Below are 25,137 nucleotides of genomic sequence, written 5' to 3' on the forward strand. Positions count from 1 at the left end.
GAGCTGCGCCTGGGCGGCTTGACTAACGATGCTCGCCGATAACACATTTCATGGTATGCTCTTCCGAAGACGTGTCAGCTGTTTCACCAGACTTGCCCGGGCGGGGATGAATCACGAAGGCGCGCGCCCAGACACGCCTGCTCGTTTCCGCAAATGAATTAAAGGTGCAGAGGCAAACGACCTAAAGGTGCGGAGGCACGCTTCCCGCAGGGTTGATGAACCGCTGTATCCAATGCGGATTGACACGTGTCGCGAGGCGGTACCGACGAACGCGCTAATTAGCGCCGAAGTCCGTGCTTGGGTGCGCCGGGTACAGAGCCTGGTCATAAAGCTGAGAAGCCGGCTTACTGGCCCTACTTTTTGAAGTACAAATTAAATTGTACGGGGACCATCAGAATAGTGCGGCGTGCGCATTTTCATTTAGTGAATTTTACACCATTGGTTCATTGCGTGTATGATTTCGCTCTCCCGAAAGTACGGTAGGGTGAACTTTCTCTGCTCGTACTTGCTATAATGTGGGAAAGACGAGGCATAAGATCACTCCTACGAAGCACACCAGCAGCATCGAGAATGTTCCGCTGTTTACCTTGATGACGAGTGTGGATTTTGTAGCATGGACTGCTTGGGCGACATCAATTTCAGATTGTGATGTTCAGTTGTTCAATCGTGACACTCTTCCTGTTTCTACCGCACACTTTGGTCCAACCGGGATTTTTGGCACCACCTGACTTGTAGGCTTTCGCATACATCTGCGGATCTAGACGCCACAAACACTATCCGTAAAACGATCCTGCTTACCTGGACGCACCACAATTGCTACGGCGGCCGACTCCAAGATTGTCTCGAATATGGCATTATCTTTTATTCCCTCTACTTAGAAATCTGGCTCTATACAGATGCAACATCACCTTGCCAGCATGCACTGTAACCTAGTCAAAACCGACTCCTTTCTTTGCCTACTGCACAGAAAACAATTGATATTCTATTTTTAGTTGTGTACACTTAGTCAGGCACCCATGGCAACACCTTCAATTGAAACAGGTGAGTCCCATATCATTGGCCCAGACACATACCTGGGGTCCTAAAGCGAAAAGTAAATATGCAATATTGCGACATGCTAATGCGCAAAACGGCGAGTTCATCGAAATGTCTTTCTCATTATTCTGAATCTTGTAGAAGAATGTTCCGATGAGCTTGACTTTGCATCCGTTACGCCACACTTAATAAAATCACACGGAAGGATGTTGATTCAACGCCTCGCATTGATCATGCTGTGCACTATATACAAAAAACGAAGTATTCATCCAGCCACCTTCACACTCGTTATTGGCAAACTCTGCTGTGTCGGGCCAGCATCGAGAACACCGCCTACGCTACCCCTGATGAATTGATGTTTTATATTGGTGCTTTACTGGAACTTTCTTGCTCATGCGGTACACCTAACTCCAGCTCTAAAGGAAAAATGTCTGTGTATTTTCATATTGTTATTTTTCTCCAAGCTTCGTAGAGCACTGTGCCGGCTAGTGGAGCTCCTATTGTGCATCTCCACATCGGGCTTCCTGTTGAATACACACAAAAGACATCTCACTACTTTCAGTGTCAAACATTTAGGCTAGTTCATGAGCAACAGGATATTCGTTGTGACCCCCCAAGGTGGTCCTTTGTCCGTGTTCCTGCGGCTGCAACTGCAACATGCTATGCGCAACTTCCCTCGTCGAGCGTCTTAATCTTGTAGCTTTGCTCGCACCTCTGCTACAATTTTAACCCCTCAGCAATCTCCTACACTTCGGAAAGTCTTTTGAGGTGTCAGGCGAATGAAAAAATTTTAAACGAATCTATGCCACGCTAATTTAGGAGCCGGTATTGCTCCATTTAAAGCAGCCATGACCGTTATCTCTTCATTCTGATGACATTGGCAGGATATTGGTGCGATCGGTCTGTGCGACAACATTAGAAGTGGAGTATTCGATAAGCCACTGCAACACTACTTCCCCAGAGAAAAGCCTTTCATTGTTTAGAAAGAGAAATTCGCTGTGGTTGGAGCCATCGATGAGATCCGACCCTACCTCTACGGCCGGCACTTCACAGTCGTGACGGTTCTGATAAACCAACATGCCTTGTTATTGTTGCTGACAATAAATAATCTCTCAGGGCGTTTTGAGAGCTTGATACTTTGACTGCAAGAGTATGACCTTAGTTTACCATACCGATCAGCGAACGCGCATAGTGATGCCATTACTCTTTCACGTTGACTTCGTAAGCGGAAATAAATCAGTGTTGTTAACCAATGTAATCACAACCTCGTCTATCAACTGCACGGCGTTTAACCTGTCATGTCACCCAAAACTTTAAAGAACAGACCCAAACTCCCAAATATAACCCGAAGCGCTTGCCCCCCAAAGCAGCCACTTAAGAGTCGGTATCGTGGTCAACTTCAGAGGTGCCAACTTTTAGATGGTGTGCTGCATCATTCAAACCACTACTCATCTGGGTACAGGTGGGTTTCCTTTGGGTTGCCGGAAATCCGCTCCCGGATATTGGAAGCCCTTCATCAGGAAGCCATAGCCGGACACCTATAATGCAAAAAAACGTCGCGTCTGCGGTCGTTCTTTTTACGTACAGTACCCGCCACGTCCCTCCGTGCAGTTCACGCCAACAGCGCAAACGATCCACATCTCCACCTACGGGACTGTTATAGCGACTTTGTTGACCCTCCGTCTATTGCTCTCCAAACTCTTGCTATAGACATTTACAAACCTCTGCACTTCACAGCTGCTCGCTACCAGTCGATTGCAACAGCGTGTATCGTTTAGAGCGTTATCCGTAAAGAGCACCCCCCCCCCGCTAAGAATGCTCGCCGGGTGCTACCTCTTTTTTTAAATTTTTGCAAACCCAAAATTTGCCTTTTATTTCATATAGAGCTGTCCTTCGTCTTTTCGAGATATTTTCTACGCTCTGATACTTCCAAAACCATTTTTTCCGCCTACGTCGAACATGTTAACTTTCTTTTTTTTCTTTGTTTGACTTTTTATAATTTTTCAGTACATCTGCGGCTGTAATCGTGGAGGAACAGACATGGCCATGAAACCAAGGGTTGAATTTCTCATTCGCAGGTTCACGGACAAGGACTATGACTACTACAGAGATGTTTATAATAAACCGTACTTTCGTATGAGCCCGTACCTGTTAGGAATGCTGATGGGAAACTTTCTAAGTAAAGGACACAAGTCATTAGGTGCCCCAAGAAAGGTATGTTGAGAAGGTAGGATGTTTTCTTTCGGGCAAAGTTCAATGCTTTGTTCAATCTTGGAATAAAAAAAATTGTAAAATGTAAAACAATATGCCTAGATTTACAGGTAAAGCATTTGACGTGGATGGAAAAAAAGCTGAATGTACCATTTGACGTGACAACATTTGTAATCGAAAACGCCAGTTGAAAAGTTTTCTTTTGTTTTGCATTTTATGCCCACTAGGAACTTCTTGCGGCCTTAACTCACTCCATTTGTCTCCCTTGTCTGCGCCTATAAGCCCATAGATACCACTAGGCTCCACCAGGACCTTGTTCTAGGTGAGCTAGCCTCTGACCACTGCCGCCAGTAAGGTCTCCCCAGTGCCGTTTTGAAAGCGGGAAGGCGTTTAGCTCAATTTTTCTGCGTTTCTATGCATGTAACTTTTCGTCCTTGTGCGAAGTGTTCTCAGGCGCAGTTCCTTAAACTTAGTGCGGCTTTGAAAGGTAATAATACCTTCAGAAACTACGTTTATATACACGCCAATGTAATAATTGTAAAAAATTGAAACATGAGTAATTTCACCTTTTCCGAATGCGGTCGCAAGGTGGCAGAAGCCCGATGATCAACGTGAGGTGGTAACAAAATAATAAATACCGATGCGTATCCCATAAAAATCAATACGTTGTTACAACCGAAAAAAAAATATATATATCAGGCAATGCTAACACAGCATAAAGTATAAGAGTAACGGTAGCGAATTGTGCACGTTTTTCTGCATATTTTAATAACAATATTTATGTGATTATCCGTGTAAAATTTTGTGTCAAAGAGTTTGCCATCGATCTCACGTTCATAGCATTCTCAATTTCGAAATGTCGCTCATTTTGTTGTTGAGTATGTGAAATATTTTACAACAGATGGTGTTTTCTTGTGTACATAACTTACTTCTTAATTTGCGGAGACGACTATGCTCATATCCTAGACAACGTAATACACGCCCTTTTATTTATTGGGAATAATTGTTTTATACAAACTTATGAACATAAATGATCTCCGCAAACTTTTCTGCAACCTCTGGTATAATGACGCGGAAGTTTTCGAACAATAGTCACCTCTAACCAAAATATAAATTTTTAAGGGGAGATATTTTGCGGTGTACGCCTTGCTATTCTCCAGAAACACTACAAGCGACCCTTTCCAGAGCGTTCACATTCAAAAGCTCCATCTGCAACGGTGCCGAACTTAAGGCAGACATCACGTTGAATGTGACAGTTTGAACGAGCCACCGAAATACTCCTCTCATTGACCAAACTCGCGTCGCATACACAACAATGCAACTTTATGCTCTTCCTAGAAGAGCCATAATTTAGTCTGTTACCTGTTTGAGTCGCCCCACAGCCAGCCACTACTGGTGGGCTCCATTTTCAAAACTTGATTTACCTTGAGTTTCCCTCTCAACCTGCCATGCTTGAAATTGCAGTTCTACCATGATACAAGTGCACAGAGTCACGGAGAAATACGGTGTTCTCACAACCCCACACTTTTTAGAAAAGAAGCTTATCTTCCTTTTTACTGCAAAAAGTGACAACTTTGAGTGGCGGTAGGAGAATGGCCGCCGTTGTGAACACAGAAGCTTAAAGGCCAACTGCAAAGAAAATATACCGGTCCCAAATTCTGCTTCAACGTGTGGTATGCATCACTAAAGTCTTGTGAGACCCAATTTTAAACTCCAAAAACGCGCAGTTTTTATAATAAAGCCGCTCGAAAACAAGACTCTTCAGGGGTGGAAGCACCTAGTTGAGTGTCGCGAGCAATTGTCACCACTGCACCGAATTCTGCATGTGACGCGCCATTCAAGACTACCGTGTGGCCGCCGGATTTCGTCAGTCGTCCTTTTAGGTGCGGGCTTACGCGAGGGAGCAGTGTAATTGTAATTGGATTCACGCATTTCAGTAAGACGAGAAGCTGAAGAAGCTTTGGGTTGCCGAGACATAGAGGGTAAATTCCAAGTGTGCCGGGGCCGGTCTACGCGAGGCAATACACTATAGGCGAGTGATTACGGCAGTTTCAGAACGCCGATTTTGCGGTCGCGGCCGCGGCAGCGGGATCTCGGACGAATCGACGAGAGTGCGAGATGCGTGTAAGCCTACGCGAGGCAACACGCTGTTCCCGCAGCTGGTCGGTGCATGGGCGCGCGAACGACAACGGCAGCTGTGCGACGCACTGCAAGCTCGCGGCCGGGCGGCTCTGCGAGTGCGCAATACGCAGAATGGTCGACTCGAGGCGATATGCTGTTGTCACGGCCGGTAGGGTAGCCAACGAGTCCGGCAGGTAGCTGTGCAGCCCAGTGCATGATCGTGGCCGGTCGACTGTTCGAAGGCGCGAGTGGCGCGAGTACGGCCGACGCGTGGTGATACGCTGTTGTCACTGTTATCGCGCCTGTCGGGGCTCGAACAAGTCCAGCACCCGGCGCAGTGCACTGAACCATGTCAGTTGAAGTAACTGCGTCAAAAAAATACCTGAAAACTAGCCGCTGTTGGTAACATTTGTCTCACCAGCCAGAGAAAAACAGATAAAAAAGGGCGCACATTGGTAGCATCGAGCCTCGAAAAAGTTCTCTGTTCACGAATCCAGCGAAGACACCGCAATACTTTCGTCGCTGCTTTGCATCATTATCTTAAGATTTGGCGCGGGCACCCTCCTAGAAAGAACAAAAGTGCCCTGTAAGAAAAATAAGGAAATTGTAGATAAGAACGTCGATAACAAGCGTTCAAACTGAATTCATACACGCTAGCCGGCAAGTTTAGACGCTTTCCTGCCACGGTATCTTTTTTTTTCTTTTCTGACAAATACAGGAGAGTTCGAACTGCACCGGGCATATTGGCTGTGCCAGCGCCCATCTAGTGCCGAACACTGACTTTTTTGTACATATTTCCTGGCTCTGAAATTCGCCGCCATGCCTCGCGATGCCGGTGTTTTCATTTTACCGGACGACTACAGCTCACAACAAAGCAATAATGATTCCATGAACTTCCCAACCCCTCTGCACGTATGTATTAAGTGTTTCACGAAACGGACGATCCTAAACACATCAAATACACACCGTGTTCTCGCAGGCAGGCATGGGAGATTCCGCGGTACACGCCCAACGTTACTTGATAGGTTAGGTTAGGCGCGCCTATTCGATTTCTCGCTGTAACGTCACTTCCGGCCGGGCGTAATGGCCGCCAATTTTTTCGAGTTTTGGTTTTAAAAAAGTGTTTTTGACCTTGGTTTACGACGCAGCGATGCTTATTTTGGCCACAAAAAGTTCGCAGGTTGCCACATTTAAAGTAATACTGCCGGGAAATAGTGCATTTAATAGCCCAAATTTCGTTGTAGTTGGTCTTTGATACCATTCAGAAAATTCTGGGTTTGTCAATAATTAAAAAAACAGAAAATCGCTATATTGAAATTTGAGTTCAGTACGCTGCAGTTTATGTGGGAATCTGATGCATGTCTCTGTATAAACGCTCAGTGCGTGAAAAGTACTTTAAATGTTGGCATCGCCAGCGGAGAATCAGAAATAAGGCGGTGAAAGCGGTGGAACCTTAAGCACGCGGAAAGTAATGCCAGTCCTCTGCAGCAGTACTCGCAACAAAAAGTCGATAAACAGAAGCTAACAAGGAGACATAAATAAAATGACCCAGCAAACAAGTTTTTCCTTTGTGTCACGAGGGACAGCAATATTGCTTTTGTATTAAAACACCGAAACAAGCGTACATGTCCTAAAGCATGTTTAACTGTTTTGGGTTGGCAAATATTTATTTGTCGAATACAGATCAAATACGAATGAGACAAAAAGCTTCCTTCGATTACCGAGTCGAACGGCGAATATATGTGTAGTAAATAAAGATTAAAAGCACAAAGTAGCAAAATTTTTATTACCCTTTCAAATAAACGTTTTGCATAAATAAATGACCGGGAGTGCGCTCCTTGTTGCGGATAGTGATGCAAAAAGCGAGCCCGGCAGCCGGTCGCTTGTTCGCTGTGCTGGTCACGAGCACCTGCCCGAGCACGATACCCGCTTGCTCAGTCAATCCTGCCTCCTTTTCATTATCACCCTCAGCACAATCATCCCGCCGTCAAGTTGCGAAAGAGCAGCGGTAACAAAGAGGGGTGGTTGCGGCGGATACACAAAGGCACCAGTGTATGATGATAAAACAGTCACTCAGATAGAGCACTACGAGGTTCAGTAGGGGCTCGACGTAGAAACGGCAAAAACGGGAGAAAATGTACATGTAGAAATACCATCATCTTCTCGTGACCTCGCGTCCACCGACACAATTTTGGATGTGCAGATGAAGGTACTAGAAAGAATGTTCTTGTGATTCCTAGGTATAATTATGTCGAGCACCCCAGTATAGCAAATAGTGTATTCAATTTGGAAGCAGCGGACATCAACAGCATGACTCTCAGAGGCGAAAAAACGTCCGTTTGGCAACATGAAGGTGCTGTTGTACATCTTTGGCAGTCGCTCTTTCACCGCGTTAAACTCAGAAACGTGAAGTCACAAAAGAGTACGCCATGACTGATAACAGACCGATGATTCGGCCAATCGTTCGGTATTGGTATTTGCCTGAATTCTAGACTGCGTACGACATGCTGCTCCCAGACATGCTTATCACTCGCCAGGGCGTCCTGTACCCGACATCGTTCCGCCAGAATACGCAGTTCACAATTTCCAAGTTGTGCAAACTCCGAGGGAAGCAGAAACGTGAGATTCACCATAAAGTTCCTGGCCATGTACGCGTTCACCAGTCGTATACCAAGGTATTCCCGCCAGCCTCAACCTATGAGCACTACATATACGAGCACTACGCACAGCAGGAACAAGCAGGAACACGCAGGTACACTGCATGACTGCGGAGTGCTCTTCGCCAACCTCGTGGAACATCCTGGTGTAGCTGAAAGCGAAGTTGTACGGGTTTGTAAGCAGTTCACATTGGTTGTAGCCTGCATGAAGGTGCTGCCCGGTACTTCAATCATGCTTTAGTAACCTCCTGGTCCTACGTTGCCACGATTTTCATACGAAACTTCCCCCTCCTGCTACTGTGGTCTTGGATTCATCAGTCTCGCCTTGCTTTGCCTCTGGGCAGCACGCGCGAAGCCTACGGAAGGCGCCATGGCTTGTTGCTGGCCACAACTGACCATGCTTTGTCATGAGCATCATGGTCTTTATGATGTTGGTAAGCTGAACTACTGTGACTCCGGAAACAAGATCGCGGCACAGAGCGGGGCATTTTCATGAACTTTTGAGTGGGCCATCGAGCGTGACCATTGAAGGTGCCCGGTTGGCGTTCACGAGTTACCCACAACCAAATTCATTTCACTGTTCGAATGAGCCGAATCGGTGCACCAGTGCGCCGATGGGAGTCGGGAACGCAAGGAAGAGCTGACCCCAGCAGAGATTCGAACGGAGAATCCAGCGCCCGTAGCAGCACCACCAGCGTTGTACAAGTAGGAAAAGCGCCGGCATAGTCGTCACGGGGTCCTTGGAGAGGGTGGTTCCGTGGCCGCCCGCGAGAATGGTGCAGAAATCGTTGGGCGCCCTGCTCGGTACTTTCAGTGGTCCCTCGCGGCAATCCGTTGCATTCTTCGGTGGTGTTTCTAGACAATCACACACTTGGGGAGCTGTGAGGCCATTTGGGCGATCAGATATTCACGGCTCCCACGACGCGGGCCCGTTCGCCACCTTCGCAGCCTCCAGGGTACCCTGTTCTCACCGGTGGGCACCGTGCTTGCTGTTCCTGGTGACGGTGGAGTAATGGTTTGGTGCCCCGGTGCTCCGAGCAGCAACTAGTGAAGAAAACTCGGAGGGTCTGGCAAAGTATACCTGCGTGCCGAACCTGATGACCTTTCGGTCGTACTCCTAGCTCTCGAATGAATGGGCCTTCAGGTCGTCCAAATTTATGGTCTTATGCGTGCGCTTATCGATGGGCTTCAATTCATCGTGCCTGCTCTTGACAGCGCTCATGTGCGAGCGGATCTGGCCGTTCGACGCAATCGAATCCTGTAGCAGTGACAGATAAGCAGCTACGTCCCTAGGTGACGGCTTCTCTCAGGATATCACGGTGTTGGCGTAGCTTCTCCATAAAAGTCGGCGCGATGGCGGGTGACCGGGTTGCCTATGCACGACCACAAGCGGCGCACAGCGTTAGATCAGGAGACTCGCAGAATTAGGTACTTTCCAGGGGAATCTTGGCCTAGCGTCCTCGAAGACGGCGCCACATCAGGCCAAGTCGGCTCGTGGGTTCTCTCCCGGGTTTTGCGGCACCAGAATGTCGCGGATAGTGCCCCAAAAAGGGAGCCCGACATCCGGCACATGTCCATCCCGTGGGATTGTCCCCCGCCACTATTGCCGGATTACCACACACTCCCCCCTCCGAAGAAAAGGCCGACGCTGGCTGGCCTCGGCTGCAGTCGTCGGCACTCTCGAGGGACTCCCACGGCTCACCCCGGATGGCAGTAGACCGGTCCCACAGGTGGCCTCCTAAGAGCCGGGGGTCCTTGCAGAAGGTCCAAACGTGGCAAGGTCCTGTCCGCGGGCCTTGCTCCGCGGGGGTGGTCTCCGGCGCCGTCGTCAGCTGCTGTCCGCCTCGAGCTCCTGCTTCATCTTGGCGAACTCCTCCTTGGTCATGGAGCCATCACCCTCGCCGAGCTTCTGGAGCTTCTCCCGCGAGGCGTCGAAGTCCGGCCGCGGAGGGGGCGGGGGAATGATCATCCCGGCGTAGTCCTCGCTCTCCTCCAGGGCGTCATGGAGCCAGATGAACCCCTCGTGCTGCCGAAGCATAGAGAACTCTGGCTTCTGGAAGTCCGACAGCGTCGTCTTGGCGTGGACAGTGAACTTGACCTTGTCCCTCTCGCTGAGGGCATCCGAGATGTCCACCACCAGAGACTGGTCCGCCAGGTCGATCGTATCTGACCGCATCTCCAGCGAGCTGTCGGTCACATTTGCCGCGGAACACCAAAACGAGGAAGAAGACCACAATGCCCTTCCTAGGAACCACGGCCGGCCCCACGTTGGGCGCCAAATGTGGTACCGGGGTTCTTGCACCCGGCCGCGGTTCCCCAGAAAGACACTGAGCCCCCTCGATCAAACCTTTACTGGGAGTCCCGCTCCGCCGAGGTCCACTGCTCAGCCGATCCGGCTGCACACACGTAGCCCAGCCGAGTCCGCCATGTTCCGCCCTCGCTCCTGCGCCACCTCTTCATCCTCAGCCGGCACATGTCCATCCCGTGGGATTGTCCCCCGCCACTATTGCCGGATTACCACACAACAAAAAAATAACGCAGGAATAAAAGTAATTGCTCAACGTGTTGAGAAAGTATGAACTTCTTGTAACCACTGGCAACATCTTGCAACACATGAATCAACAAACAGAAGTGTAACCTTTTCAAAGGGGATAGCCCCGTATGGCTTCAAGAAACTGATTAATCTTTGCGCTAGGAAGCCTCTCGCCACCTTCAAATGGAACCAGTGTACGTGAAACCGGGCATTTTGGCCACGGCGCTTCGAAACTGGAATGGGGCCAGCAGTGGGAATATAAAGCATTTTGATTTTTGATAAGATGGTTTAACTCGCCGACGCTGCGCAGGCGATGAGTAACGACGTAGTGAGGGCTATAGATTAAGTTTGGCCACCTGGGGATCTTTAAAGTATAAGAAGATATTAAACACACGGGTGTTTCCTCTTTTCGGCTCCATAAAAATGCGGCCGCCGTAGCTGGGAATCGAACCCGCGATCTTGAGATCATCAGCACAACGCCTCAGCCCCTAAGCTTCCGCGGCGGGTTCGGAAAATAAATAAATAATGGTCAGCCAGGGACTCTTAGAAAGCTTCAGTTACGTTACTCGTAGAAAAGGGAACACGGCACAGATATATGGTAGCGGCTGTTGTCGCATTTGTTCGGGCAACGCAGGGCCTTTTGCAATCTGCAAGTACCCCACGTCGGTAATCACGGTAATGTGGATAAAGCACGAGGCCTCGTAAGGTATTTCGGCAATGACGAGAGAACGTAGTGGGCTTTAGGGGAATTCGTAGGGCATATAGTTCGTTGCTGCGCAAACATGTGCCACGTTTAGAGAATATTTAGTCCTTGCGTATTGCTCGGAAACTTTCGAATAGGCATTTCTCGAATCGAATAAGAAAAAGAATATTCGTATTTGAAATTTTGCATATTCACTCTGCCTTCCCATAAATGTTATTTCGAATGCGTTCTTGTTTTTTTTGGTGTTTCTACACAGAGCTACGTGTACCTCGGCTGGCTGTCGTGTGCCTTCTTGACGTTGTTTTCAGTTTTTGGCCTGTGGATCAGCGACCCTTTGGCACGAACTCCTTGGCATGGCAGTTTTCTGGCAATTGCGTCTTCTTTGTGGGTAATCGGCATTGCCTGGATCGTTTATGCCTGCGTAAGAGGTTGTGGAGGTAAGCGCACCGGAAGGCACTATGATGATGAAAAGCTTCATTGTGCACTGGGGAAGAGGTGGCCTCTCGCGAATAGGATGTCTCCTTAGACCCCTAATACTTACTGTCTAGCTGACATACGCCCCTTGGTGAGGAGGCTCTTCTGGACACCAAGGCCAGGGCTGTTTGGGACGATTTCCTAATTGTATGGGGCAGGAAAAGAGGACGGGGTTCGCAACCCCTGGAAAGCTCTGTTAGTTTGTACTTTATATAGAACTTTCTTTCAAATACGTCGCGAGAAACGGTATTTATACGTGTTTTTTTTGTTCCGATTTCACGTCGCCCGCAATTAGGGAAGCTCTTTTCTGCTCCCGAGAAAGTCGTATAACAGCAGTTCTGCTGTATTTTTTTGCACGTGCAGGAATTTTCTCTAAAGTCCTAGCTAGCCAAGCTATGGAGCCGCTAAGCAAGCTGACGTTCTGCACCTACATCACCCACTTGATGACCATTCATATATTTTTCGCGAACCTGGAGGAAACCTTTTATTACAGCTCCTTCCTAATGGTGAGCAATAATTATTTTGTGGCTCCATATACTTTGAGTTCGTTGAAACCGGTATGCGAAAACTCTGATTGAATAATTTATTTTGCTACACGTTCCACCTTAATTACGTGTGTGGTGCCTAACATTGTGTTTAAGATTTCATACTATAAATCCTTCAAAAAAATACTTCGCTGCACATTTTCTTCAATTATTCTGTTAACGGTTCTAAGTAACCTTGTTTGTAACATGGGACACTTGTTTGTTATGGGCAATATAGGTAAGGGGGAAGTTTTCCTCGCACCATTAGGAAAGATAGAACTGCTGTGCACCAAAGACAAGGCAACAACAGAAACATTCAACTTAATTTTGACGTGCAGTTGGTAAAAGCAATGTTCTCTCGTTTTTTGCTTTCGCACACCCAGAAATGAAGCTGCCATCTTTCGCGTGTGGGCCCCTTTCACCCTTTGGCCTCTTGTTAGAACACAATGCTTTATTTTGTATATGAGATGTACGTATTTTGCTGGGAGAATGCCTTTCCCTTGGCGCATTTACACTTAGGCACAATTATTTTAGATTTATGCGCATTTAGTTTTGGCGAACGGTGTAAATTTTGGGTTTTTGTTACTTTCCCTTATTGTGCGTTGCACTGTTAGGCTTGCTCAGAGCTTAACAAGGTGTACTGTTGGGGTGTGTGTAATTGATTTCAGAAATAGCTACAGGGCTAACATAAACACGGACACAGAAGGACGACGGGATGAGCGCTGCCTTCCAAGTGAATTCAATATGACAAAACACTTCATGTTAACATGTCCTTGTTTATATTTACGCTGTAGCTATTTTAGTCATGGCGAAAAATAGACGACATTAGGTGGTAACATAGCGAGATGAGACGAGCGTGATACTCGGTCGGTGGACAAAAAGTTAACCGCAAATGCGTTGGGCACTCGCAATACCACAGTGCAGAAACTGGCTGACGTTATCATGGCTACAATCCCGCTGAAAGCCTAAGTGATGCGGCGGCGGCCTATGAGCGGCTGTTTTCTGCCAACCCAAAGCGTGGAGACAACTGCAAGGGTTGTTCACATTGGCAGACTAGAAAGTCAAAATATTCCTTCAAAGGTTCTGGGGCGCTGAATATTAAGAATGTTTATCGGGTTCCAATCTTTGGCAAGATTACGGTGGTTTTGAGGATGCCATTTTTGTGAGACGTGCTTTGGTAATGTTTAGTGTTTCCTGTGAGAGGATTGTCACGATAGCCCCATTATATGCGCGCTAATTTAGCCTTCTAACGTAAAGGTCGGCCGTCATTCTACTCGTCAGCCCAACTTGTGCAGTGGTTAGTGTGTTGGAGTGTAAACATCGGTCTATAAGTGCTTACAGCAACTTGTGCAGCGCATGCTTTTTTAAGTAAGGAGCTGTTTGCTGTGGATGTATGTATCACACTATCTACGCTATTTATGTCAAGAGCCGTTTGTCATAATAATAATATTTGCTGCATCTTTTTAAAATAATTATATCAACCGCGCCCATCTTTAATGCCCATGGGCACTGAGGGTAGGTGAATATTCAATTGTAAATAAGTGATTAAATAAATAAATAAATAAATAAATAAATAAATAAATAAATATAAAAAACAAAAAATAAACAATACAAAAAAATAAATATATAAACTAATACAAATCATATGGGTTTCTTATTAAAAAACGGAATATGCTTTGCACTAGTCAAATTTTCGATCCGTAAGCCTAGTTTAAGGAAGCCCCCCCACACAAACAACACAATCACTGAAGCATTTCAAATTAATTTGCTGCGTAAAGACTCCGTAAAATGCATTGATTTTGAAAACAGAGGGAGGAGAATTTGGTTTGTACATGGCAACTAGTCTTGTCCAAGTCATAGGAAATGTCCAGCTAGTTCGGTATTTTTTTAAGGAAAGGCTGACCTATCCCTCTAAATGCACACCCATGTGTAACACGTGGTAGCTGCTGTCTTTGTGATATATTCTGCCAGCTTGTTTTCAGATAGAACCAACAAAAATAGCGAAAAAAGTGTACAAAGGTTAAATTCATGGTTTCAATAATAATTCGCTTCACGCTGGCTGAATGAATGGCTCACAAGTGACCGTGAAAGAATCACATCGATAGTAGAATGTCTCACCAAGTCTCTACCCAGGCTTGCGCAGCGGCTGTAGCAAGGAGTGCAATGACTGACTGATGTACCCTGACTGAGAGTTTTCTAGTACTGACCGCCCTCTTTACACCTTTCTCTCTCTCTCTCTCTCTCTCTCTCTACTTTATCCTATCATTACCCTCTACTTCTCTTCCGCTGCACTGGGTGGTATGCAGGTGAGCTCTCCCTGCGGAGCTCAAAATTTCTCCTGTGTGTTTCCTTTGTTTTTCCTGTAACGCAAACCCCAACAACCACCACTACGAAAAAAAATTGTTACGTTTATACAAAGTAAAAAAATATAACATTTTACCCATCGAGTGACTGCCGGCAGTTCGACATATGTAAACAAGGCAGTGTTTTTCAAAAAAACTGATATTGTGGTCGCACACACCGAGCCTCTTTTGCAGTAAGGAAATATAGGTACTATATTAAATAAACGAATTGAGCAGCATCACTCGCTGGCAGTGAGAGCCTTGCCCTTTTAAGTCTGGCAGTAATAAAGTGTGCACACGAACCCACAACAGACAGACCAGCCGTTTATCTTTCACCTGTACACTGAAGTTGCTACCAATGGACCGCAAATAGAATAGGGATCAGCCTGTGACTCGATGGATAAATTAGCTGCAAAATGTTTGGGGGAAAGCATGGAGTCAGCTAGCACTCAATAGGCGTTGCTGGAGATCTTTGGAGAGGCTTTCGTGCTGCAGTGGACATAACCAGGCCTATGTTGTTGTTGATGATGATACCTCGAATCTTGAAGTTGAGGTGGGAACCACGGGAATGGCATGAGTTGCTCCTCTAAAGAAACGTGAAATGGCGTGCCCTCCGTAGCTATCTTTTGTCCCCTACCGACCTCTACGTAATTAGAATTAGCATTCTGTTTCCTCTGATAGACGCTGCCTACTTGCCACCCACTTCACGGCTAATATCCATTGGTCGGTTCAGCGATGGCTTGACTGCGAGCGGCTAAATTAAAACTGTTCGTCCCTCCGCCACCGCAATCTTTGAAGTCGCGCGAGCTTTTCCTGTGATTTTTTCCAAAAATCCACCAATTCGTTTCTCAATTGCCTAGCGGGTTCTCTTGCTTTCAATTCTTTGTTCAAAGATATTATTCACTGGTATACGCCTAATTTACGCCGACACCTCTATGAAGCTGTAATAGACGTCAATGGGGCCACGCCGACAGATCAAACACATGTTGATTAGTTTAAAAGTGAATGCAGCTTTGCAGTAGTTGTGCGGTGACATCGCAAACAGAGAAGATGGCCGTCTCACCTAGCTTGAACTTGGTTCGCCTTCATATTTGTGTGGTAATGCTAATGTCTCGGCCTTGTTTTCTATGTGGTTATGCTTTGAGATCCTTTAGAATTTTAGCAGTGGTGTCGTCGGTAGCCCCAACCGAGAAATAAAAACTCGGTCATACAGCCATAATACATGTAAGTACAACATACGCGTGCCCACTGGCTTTGCGCTGGAGTTCAAAGAGTAGCGGCGGGCGTACCGGAACCTTCATGTGACGACAAGTTTCAAGCTCGTTTGGTGGCCACCTTTCAGCTTGTGTGGTGTGGCGTGTTAAACGGTAATTAAGAAAATTATTACCGTTATCGCGTCCCGGCCTTTGGCTTCGTTCTTTCTGGCATTTATTGATCTCTTTTTAGCCTCACAACTTTTCCGCTTGTCGAAGCTAGCCATAGCGCAACACACCCCGCGTCCCCTTTGCACAGCCATGCTCGCAAAATGTGCATCGCCACTTTCACAGCTGACGGCACTTGTCCTGTCCGAGCGTGGTCAGACGAACGAATTTTGTTTGGTGAGGTATTTGTGCGCACATTCGCGAGACGGACTAACAGAATAAACAGCATCGATGTTAAAAACCCAAGCTGCAACTCACCCAGTCGGCCCTTTTTAAGCACCAAAACACGTTTCACAATAAAATAACTAAAACAAACGTGTCAAAACACTCACATTCACCCTACCCGATGTCCGCAGTTACTCAATTAGCGGCTAACACTACTGAATGATCGAAACAATAAATATATTTAGTGATGTGTTACCTGTGCGTTATGACTCATGCTTCGCGGCGGCCGCTTTCCGTAGCTGAGACATATTAATGAAAATTCACCTTCCCGGACGTCTAAGAACTCACTAAAAATTAACTAAGGGGCGCCTCTTGCTCAGCTCATTGTTTTGAATAGCTAGATTGCTTTTTTTGTTGTGGGCTATTAGGTTGTTATCAATGTTACGAGAAGAAGCGTCCTTTTGTGTGCCAAATTTTGTAGTGTTCATAGATCTTAAGAGATTAGCTTCATAACTACGGTTCAGGATTTAAATGCCAATTCAACACACAGGAAGGACTGAAGGTTCAGTCAACGAATAAAGAACGACAGCGAACATCAATACAAAATCTGCAGTTACCCGTGGTTTTAAAATTGAAGTGCGGGTGCAATTTTCACCCAGAAGAAATATTGCCGTTTTAGTTTAGCAGCCACAAACAAAAAGTGGTCGAACAGTGGTTGTGTACCGCAAAAGTGTGTAACCAGTCCCACTGACTTATTTCACCTGTCAAAGCACATTACTAGGCTTATTATGGCAATCTGAGCGCTGTGGGGACAAAAATGACCTAAATGTTTTGCGTTACGGCGCCAGTGCTACTACCTTTTCTGAATAGGAACATTGATAACCAATCGTATCATGCGTGAATCAGTATTTCATCACGTAATATATAGTTTTGGAAATTCACGTCGTCTTGTGAAGCTGCATTCTTTGTTGGCTTATCGGTCTCATATGTTATACAATGGGCACATCACGTCTGTCTTAGTGATGTCTCTACCGGAGGGGTGGTAAAAACTACATCAATATATCATCACCTAGTGCCTCGCAAGCACTGTCGGCCCAATGTGCTCTTTCAAGTCATGTACATGTTTTCTTCACACACCAAAATGGGAAACTGTTTAGTGTGACACTGCCAATGATTGTTGAGTGACCAAAGTGCATCGTAGCAATACGCCGACTTTATCAATTTAAACTTCAACATGTCAGGAAGAGGAATGTTTTAGAGTAACAGGAGAAAATTCTTCTTCATTCACAACGGTTTCACAACAATATTTCCTCTCAACAATGCGAGGCCCGTCCTCGCACTGCACATACTTAGTGCATACGAGCACGTTTTTTTTTGTTAAAAGAGTATCATGTACGCAATACATTTTTGAAGCGCCACTTATTTTTGTGTTGTGTTGTACATCCCCCCGTCTTTCGTCCTGTTGTTTTGCGCGCTGTGTGTGTTTCTTTCAAGATGATTTACCAACTCGCCCAACTTTCGGTGTTACTCATTTTTGTAAATGAGTTTCCCGTAAATAAAAGAAATTTAAGCGAGAGTTAAAAAAACACCAAAATCCACTCCGCTCCCCGTACAATGTATACACTTTTGCCTAAAGCTACACGTTCAATGCGGGCGTATGTGAATTACTCTTGACCGACCTGACCGTACAGACAAGAAAAAAAGCGCTATGTATTACCTGTCTCGGAATTTCTCAAAATCGCTTAAAATGAGCGGAAAAGCTTGTGAATTCGGTACACCAGGAACCGTCTTACCTCCGAGACGGCCAACCACGCTTTGCGTGCATTTACGCTCCGCAATGAATTCGTCCTTGCTCTGCCGAAACGGCCTCCAGAAAGGGCCTGACAAGCGTCAAGAATCAGCATCTCCACTCAGACATCCACTCAGACATCCTATAACACGAAGCGTCATTGCTTGTCAACTTTGCGTCGCTCCAGCTTGAGGCCGTGTCGGTCGGCGCTGTTACTAGCATAGAGTCCAATGAGCGACGTATCATGTAGCCACAAATACGGTTTGATGGCTAAACGAGTTGGTTAATTTGGATCAATCGTTGGGGTACTTCGTCATGGTGCAATATCACGTCACAATATATTTTATTTAATTAAAATGCCCGAAACACTGAACGCGTAAAACAAATTCTTTGCAAGAAGAATTGGTTTGTTCGTTTAATCTAAAAATATATCGTTCATAGGTGTAATATGTCTGAAGAATAGGTGAATACACATTTGGAGGTGCATTCACGTAGCCACGACGTGTATGCACACAAAAATATCCTAGCTACGTGTGTTTCATATATTCCGAGGAATAAAAGACTTTTCACGTGAAAACCCGAATTAATTTTATTTTGATGTGGGGGTCTTTAAATTATTCGCTATTCGCCGAAGCTGTCAAGCACAAAAAAGCACTCATTCCCAAGTGGTTCAGCTATAATTGAGTAATACGGATCGGGCCTCAATATTATCCATGGGACGTGCAGCCTAATGCCTTTTTTTTAAATACGTACCGGCAGTACGTTGTCAGAACTCTTTCTTCCGTGCATTGAATTCAGAATGTGTCGGGACCAAACCGTACTATTCAAGACGAAGTGAAAATTCAGTATGGTGATTGCAGACTGCAGAGGCGTCGCTGGTTGTGTGGTCCTTAGATGCATTACAGTATCCTTACAAGAAAGTACATCACGTATACTTGCAATAAAGACGAATGTCAAAAACAAAACTTTTACTCTGGTGGCATTGCCTAACACTTCCTTTATAAACCTCTCTCCTCAAATTGACCTCCTCACGTTACTACCACGTTCTGGACACCGTCACATAACTTTTACTGATTTGTACAGCCGTAGCTGTACAAACGTCCCTCACAACCGTAGCCCAAACGTCCCTCGCAACCTTCTATGCTCCACCCCATCTTTTCTTAACTTTGTGACCCTGCTTGGCAGCTTCATTTTCTACATTTCCTCATCCCTATTTCATTTGTTTCACTTTCAGCCTATGTTATCTTCTCATATTCCCAATTGATTGGCGCTCCTGTGATTCCATACCCTGTCCCATAAAAGATACTTACGTCGCGTGTTCCAGGTGTGACTCAAGGTACCAAAGAATCTATCCCTCGTCATTCTCTGTTGGGCTGTACTTGTAAAGAGGTCGTGGTTAACTGTTAAGATATTCGGCCGTCCTTGTCCCGGAGGTGCACTAGTTGATTCTTATTACAAAGTAGCTACTAAGCCATAATCCATTTTTGAAATTGTTCTTTCCACATGCCGCGATAAGGCGTGCAATATGATACGAGATTTTTATAGCTTTGCCGGAATCTAAGTATGACGACAGGGAAGATTTCTAAAACGTGGTGTAATCGCAGTTTTGAAGTGTACTTGTTACATTGAATAAAAATGCATACTTTATAAAATATTTGCATGTATTACAATGCCCCCAAATAATAAAAGAAAACGTTTTATCACAAACTTTAGATGAAGTGTAAGTAAATTTGTCGAGCGTGGCCAACTTATTCAGATCTACAACAAGAGGTGCATACGACTACCAATATAGAAAGAGAACCTCGTTATTTTTCAAATTGACCTGTACCCAGGGGGCGAAAACGGGTTACGCCAGCACCTTGGGAGAGCCTCGTAATTGATTTTCTTTGGGGACACCCTCCTCGCCTCCCTTCATGCGCAGAAGAACCGAAACACTCCACCAAGTCCACCAATGGTAACCGCCGACTGGGTAATTTGACACAAACACTAATTAGACAATCATTTGAATGTTACGAGCCGCCGAAAAGACGCATGCTTCTCGGAGGAGGAGACCTAGTGAAAAGATCCTCCGAAGCATGACTTAGCGTGCACAGTAAAACAAAACACGAGAAGATGCCATGTGCATGAAAATAAATATGCGAAGAAGTGGCACGTTTTCTTGTAGCGAGCAGGCAACGCAGCATGCCGCAGGTTCCTCGGAATGGATCGCACTCATTGAACTTATCACAGTTAAATCACATCTTTTTCCGCTGGCGTTGCAAGCAGCGGGTCTGACGGTTCGCAAGAAAAAGCGTGGCTTACACCTAATAATCGCCCGAGCTGCCTTACACTCATTTTTTTCCATTATATCAGTATGTACCAATCTGACCGGCTTACAAGCATGCTTCATGGCTACTGGTCACATATTCGCCAATACAAATAATTTGGCGAGCCAGCTCTAATTCCCTGAACGTGTTCAAAAGCTGCATGTAAATAACACTAGAAAAAGTCCGTATGACATCCTTACCTGGCAGGTATTACACCGAGAGCATGTTTTGTTACTTCGGGAAAACCATGAGATCAACCGTCGTAGTATACTCATATAAAGAAATAACTGTTTTTATGGACCTAACGGTCCTGTTTTGGGCTATACTGATTATTGTTGAACTTACGAAGGTTTTCCTACGCAACACTTGCAATTAGTTCAGTATAGTAGTGCAAGTCCTCTCTTATCACAATGCTGCCGAAAAAAACATGCCATCGAATGGGATCAGTGAACGCATTCACATTCTATTCCTCGTCTGTGGGCAAATGCTCATGTCAGCACGAGACATTTGCATCAACTATAACATCCAACGTTTAACGACATGGGGATAGGGGTTGCAATCCCCTCACTATTTCGTATTATTACGTACTTAATTGCATAATATTTCCGTTCAAACCCTAATCATTGTTATTAAGCCATAGCGAATATTGAAGTTACCATTACGTATATCCTCTCAGTGCATATTTACAACTGTAAATTTATTTCAGCTGGGTACGTTCTAATCGGCGTTTATTCCTATTTTATTGCCTTGGCAAGGCATTCCTTGCGTAGCGCAATTATATTGGGAAAATGATTTTGACTGGTCCTAATGCTGTTTGCGTTTTTTTATTTCAGAGCTATTTCTTCGCTGGAAATCTGCTTCTTTCTTATGCTGTATCTTTGGTATTCTGTCTTTTTATTGAGCTGCCTATGCTAAACATTGAGAAGCTGCTACTTAGGTAGCAGGAAGTTGTATTTTTTGGAAAAGTTATGTGGGTGACAGTAATATGTCCATTAGCAAGATACACAAGTGGAAAACAAGCACGGCACAACGCAAAATAAACAATGTTGGTACAGCCACTTACATATGTTGTGTGCCTTTTGCATTACTCCAATAGCATGTGTGCGTGATACAGGCTTGCCATATTTCATGTGTTTTGATATTCGTAATGTCTTCTGCGCACATTCTAATAGACCAAAAGAAAGTGAAGAATGGTCGAAGAAGTGAGAAATAAGGTTGAATGATTCCATAATCGGAAAACCAATCTCCATACGAGAGGCAAACCGGGCACGACTTGGACGCATTGACAGTGCAAAAACCAACGTGGCATTCAAAAGAAGTGAACACATTTTAAGATAGGCCGATTGTAACACGCTAGAGTTACTAACATACACAGCTGTTCCAGCTCACCACTTTTGCAGCAAGTAAATCTTAAGTAGGCAACAAGTAACCTCTATTTCTGAATTTACCACTCCGATACTGCTTCTTTCTTCACGTTGTTTGTTTGGGCGGCCATACATCAAACACATCACGCATAGAGTGAATACGTTATTTTTGGCTCTACCCTCATGCTACCCTCATTCTACCCTAACGCATTCTACCCTAGAAACGTTTATACTGCGGGAACAAAGTCCAGAACACCTGGTGCTACGCACAGCTGTAGAAACGCCTTTTGAACGCAAGAAAACTGCAATTCTGAGGCTCTTTAACCACACCTGCTACCTGGCCTTCAACAATTTGGTGCCGTGATGAGGATGGAATGATTACACAGTTTAAGAGCTGTACCGATCAGGCAATACCATTGAAAACGACGCCCCGGCTCTAACGGTGTATTCGATCAACTCTGCCAGAGCGTCGTCTATTCTTACCGGGTCTTGCCATGGACCTCCTGAAATGGGAACGTGGGAATCTCCGCGTGTCAAAGACAAACTTTATCAAAGAGATGAAGTCCAAGCTGGATGGTAGCCCACTACGTATCGTTGGCCTGAATGAACACCTCAATATGCTCAAAAAGAAAAGACTGCTTTAACCGACTTGAAAAAACAGATAGAGTAAACTGTGATAGATGAAGAACTGGATGAGAAATTTGCCACAGTAGAGCAGTACCAGGACAGAATCGATCGCATGACCTATCGCTCGGAGGGACAACTTGCGGCCACGTGCCCTTCGGTGATTATTACAAGACAGGAGATCGCTCATCTCGCTAAAGAATTCAGGTTAGACTATCGAAGCTGGAGGTACAGCCTTTCGATGAATAATTCATTCAGAGGCCTTCGTTTTGGGACCTGTACGAGTCGACAATACATACGAACTCATCGCTAGCCGAAGTTGATAAACTCAAGTATATGCGGAGTATTTTGAAGGGCCAGCATCAGCTGTCATCAGTTGCTTGCCAAAATCAACGAAATCTACCCCATAGTCATCGAACTGCTGCAGGAGCATTTTAGAAATGAGACCCTCATAATCAAGGAACGTATAAACAAATTGCTGAACGTGCCTAAAGTTACCTTCTGCGACGACTTAAACGGCCTCCAGACACTTCATAGAAGAATACAGACTAAATTTATATAGCTGGAGATTCATGCTGTACACATCCAGTCCTACGGGGTAATGTAGAAAACGGCGGTATTGCAGAAGATGCCCTTTGAACTCGTTCTCGAATTCAACCAGCTAACGTGAAAGGAAACGTCAATACGAAGACCACGAGCGGAACGGCCTGACTAAGTCTCAACGCTACTTGACCTATTGAACCTTGAAATACGAAATGACATACATGAGGCTTACATCCGACACATCTGTCAAAATAGAACCAACCCGGAATGAAGTCAAGCACAACATTTAGGTTCTTCTACGCTAACGATCAAGATACCCTACGATGTATGTCTTTTTGTGAATCTAAGAAACACCGCACAGATGATTGCCCGACTGAAGTTCCGTTAAAAGAATAAAAACTAAAACAGAAGTTTGGGCGAGTTGGTACATATTTCTAGTAACAGCGCTAATTACACGAGACAAAGAGAACAGGGCACAAACACAGTGCTGACAAACAACTGAGTTTTATTTCTTAGGCCAGTACCTTTTATACACGTATGGTTTTTATACATAATGTGGTTACGCACAGTGGTTTTTCTACATACGCAGGAAAAGCTCTTTATTCAACGCTTCTTTTGCGCAGAAAAATTACGTCGGCCAAACTGGCCGATGCCTAATGGATATACTGAGGGAAAATCATTACAACGTTTGAAAAACTTTCACTGGTCATGTCGCCCAGCATTGCGGTGATTGCGATAGCAAATGCCAGCCTCGTTTGGGCCAGAACGTTGTGATAGGGGAGGATGGCAGCCAAATCGTGCAAGAATTCTTAGAGGCGACGGAAATTAACAGGTTAGATGACCAATGTGTAAGCACCCCTTCTGTTGCCCTCACAGACAAAGAGTGTAGATTCCTAGCGCAGTGAGCCCCACCCTGGTAATCTTTGTTTAGTTCCTAAATTTCTTCCAATTACAAAAAAGGCTTGTGTTTGACTTCATTCCGGGGTGGTTCTATTTTGACAGATGTGTCGGATCTAGGCATCATGTAAGTCATTTCGTATTTCCAGGTTCAATAGGTCAAGTAGCGTTGAGACTTAGTCAGGCCGTTCCGCTCGTGGTCTTCGTGTTGACGTTTCCTTTCACGTTAGCTGGTAAACGTAACTTGAGTATGATAACCGCTCACGCTCTCTGAACTGTTCACGTGGTTATTTAGTGTTTCCTTCTTTTTTCCTTTTTGTTGTTTTTGCCCATGTGCGCGTAAAAACCGCTGTCCTAAGCAATCAAACCAATTTGTTAGTCAGCGCTGTGTTTGTGCCCTCTTCTCTTTGCCTCGTGTTGTTAGCACTGTTACTAAGAAAGAAAAGAAAGACAAATCGCGAAAACGGGGATGGTACTTTCGCTGCGCCAGGTCTATCTAGAAAGCTTTCATGTAGGCATTGTAATGTGCGTCACATTACTTCCTCTTCGAGCCAACCTGAAAAAGCCAAACAGAAACCCTGACGATTGTGTCCAGCTGTACGGAGAAATCAGAGCCAAAAAAAACGGTTATTGGGTGCACACCTCAAAGAGAGGCGAAGTTTATCTTGTCAAACATCGAATTAAGAACCGTGAAAAACTTGCATGAGGCAAATGAAGAGCGCATTTTCGTGCCGAAATCATTTCCGGAGCTCGACCACCTAACACTCTGAGATACGCAAAAACATTTCGATGGAGGTTATGAGGAGTTACTATCCTTCCCAGCAATCACAACTAAAACCAGTGAACGCCACCTTGTTGAATTGCGTATGCGACGGGGTCGTCATGAGCCCGGGCATCATGAAGACATCGACAAGATCAGCCATTTCGAACACGGCGAAAATATCGGTGACAAAGGTGCAACGTTTCGATGCCGAACTCGAGGAGGAGAGAATGCTGAGGCCTGCAGGGCTTCTTTAGCTAAAGAACTTCCCCGGAAGGAGTGTTCTTGCTGATTTGAACGAGGTTGCTTGGCTCGTTACCCAACTGCTTCTGTCGATAGTTTACGTCAGCTTTAGCGCTTGAAGCTTCGTCAACTGAAACCATTTGTGCGCGATGGAAACATCGAGGGCATGAATTGAAAAGTCGATGGGACAGACTGCGTAAGCGTCAACACTTGCACAAGTGTCCCGCCGCCCATATGACTCCCAGGAAATATTAGGTTTCTCTCGACCATTTAGACACCGCGCTTTTTACGCAGAAACGTGCCAATCAACAAACATTGATGCATGACAACTTTTTCTGGCAGAGATGAAACATTTTGTTTACGTGAAGTGCGCACGCCTGCCGGAACCATTTCTAGTCAAACAATTTAGTCATCACAGTACGACT

General features: G+C 45.4%; 1 protein-coding gene across 3 annotated transcripts in view; it reads left to right on the forward strand.

Moving 5' to 3' along the window:
• LOC144142029 (nose resistant to fluoxetine protein 6-like) overlaps positions 1 to 21,334 on the forward strand; it is a 77,937-nt gene extending 56,603 nt beyond the window's left edge. For 2 of the 3 annotated variants that reach the window (XM_077673452.1, XM_077673454.1), the window contains exons 12-15: positions 3,114 to 3,249; positions 11,517 to 11,697; positions 12,098 to 12,240; positions 21,115 to 21,334. In XM_077673452.1, the coding sequence (XP_077529578.1) occupies positions 3,114 to 3,249; positions 11,517 to 11,697; positions 12,098 to 12,240; positions 21,115 to 21,222 (568 nt within the window). In that variant the 3' untranslated portion in view covers positions 21,223 to 21,334. Of the gene's footprint in view, positions 1 to 3,113; positions 3,250 to 11,516; positions 11,698 to 12,097; positions 12,241 to 19,209; positions 19,313 to 21,114 lie in introns of those variants that run through there. The other variant, XM_077673453.1, reaches the window with a different exon arrangement.
• Positions 21,335 to 25,137: the final 3,803 nt, after the last annotated feature.

This window comes from Haemaphysalis longicornis, unplaced genomic scaffold, assembly GCF_048455015.1.
Source record: "Haemaphysalis longicornis isolate Haplotype H1 unplaced genomic scaffold, Haemaphysalis longicornis Haplotype H1 scaffold_6, whole genome shotgun sequence".
Lineage (NCBI taxonomy): Eukaryota > Metazoa > Arthropoda > Arachnida > Ixodida > Ixodidae > Haemaphysalis > Haemaphysalis longicornis.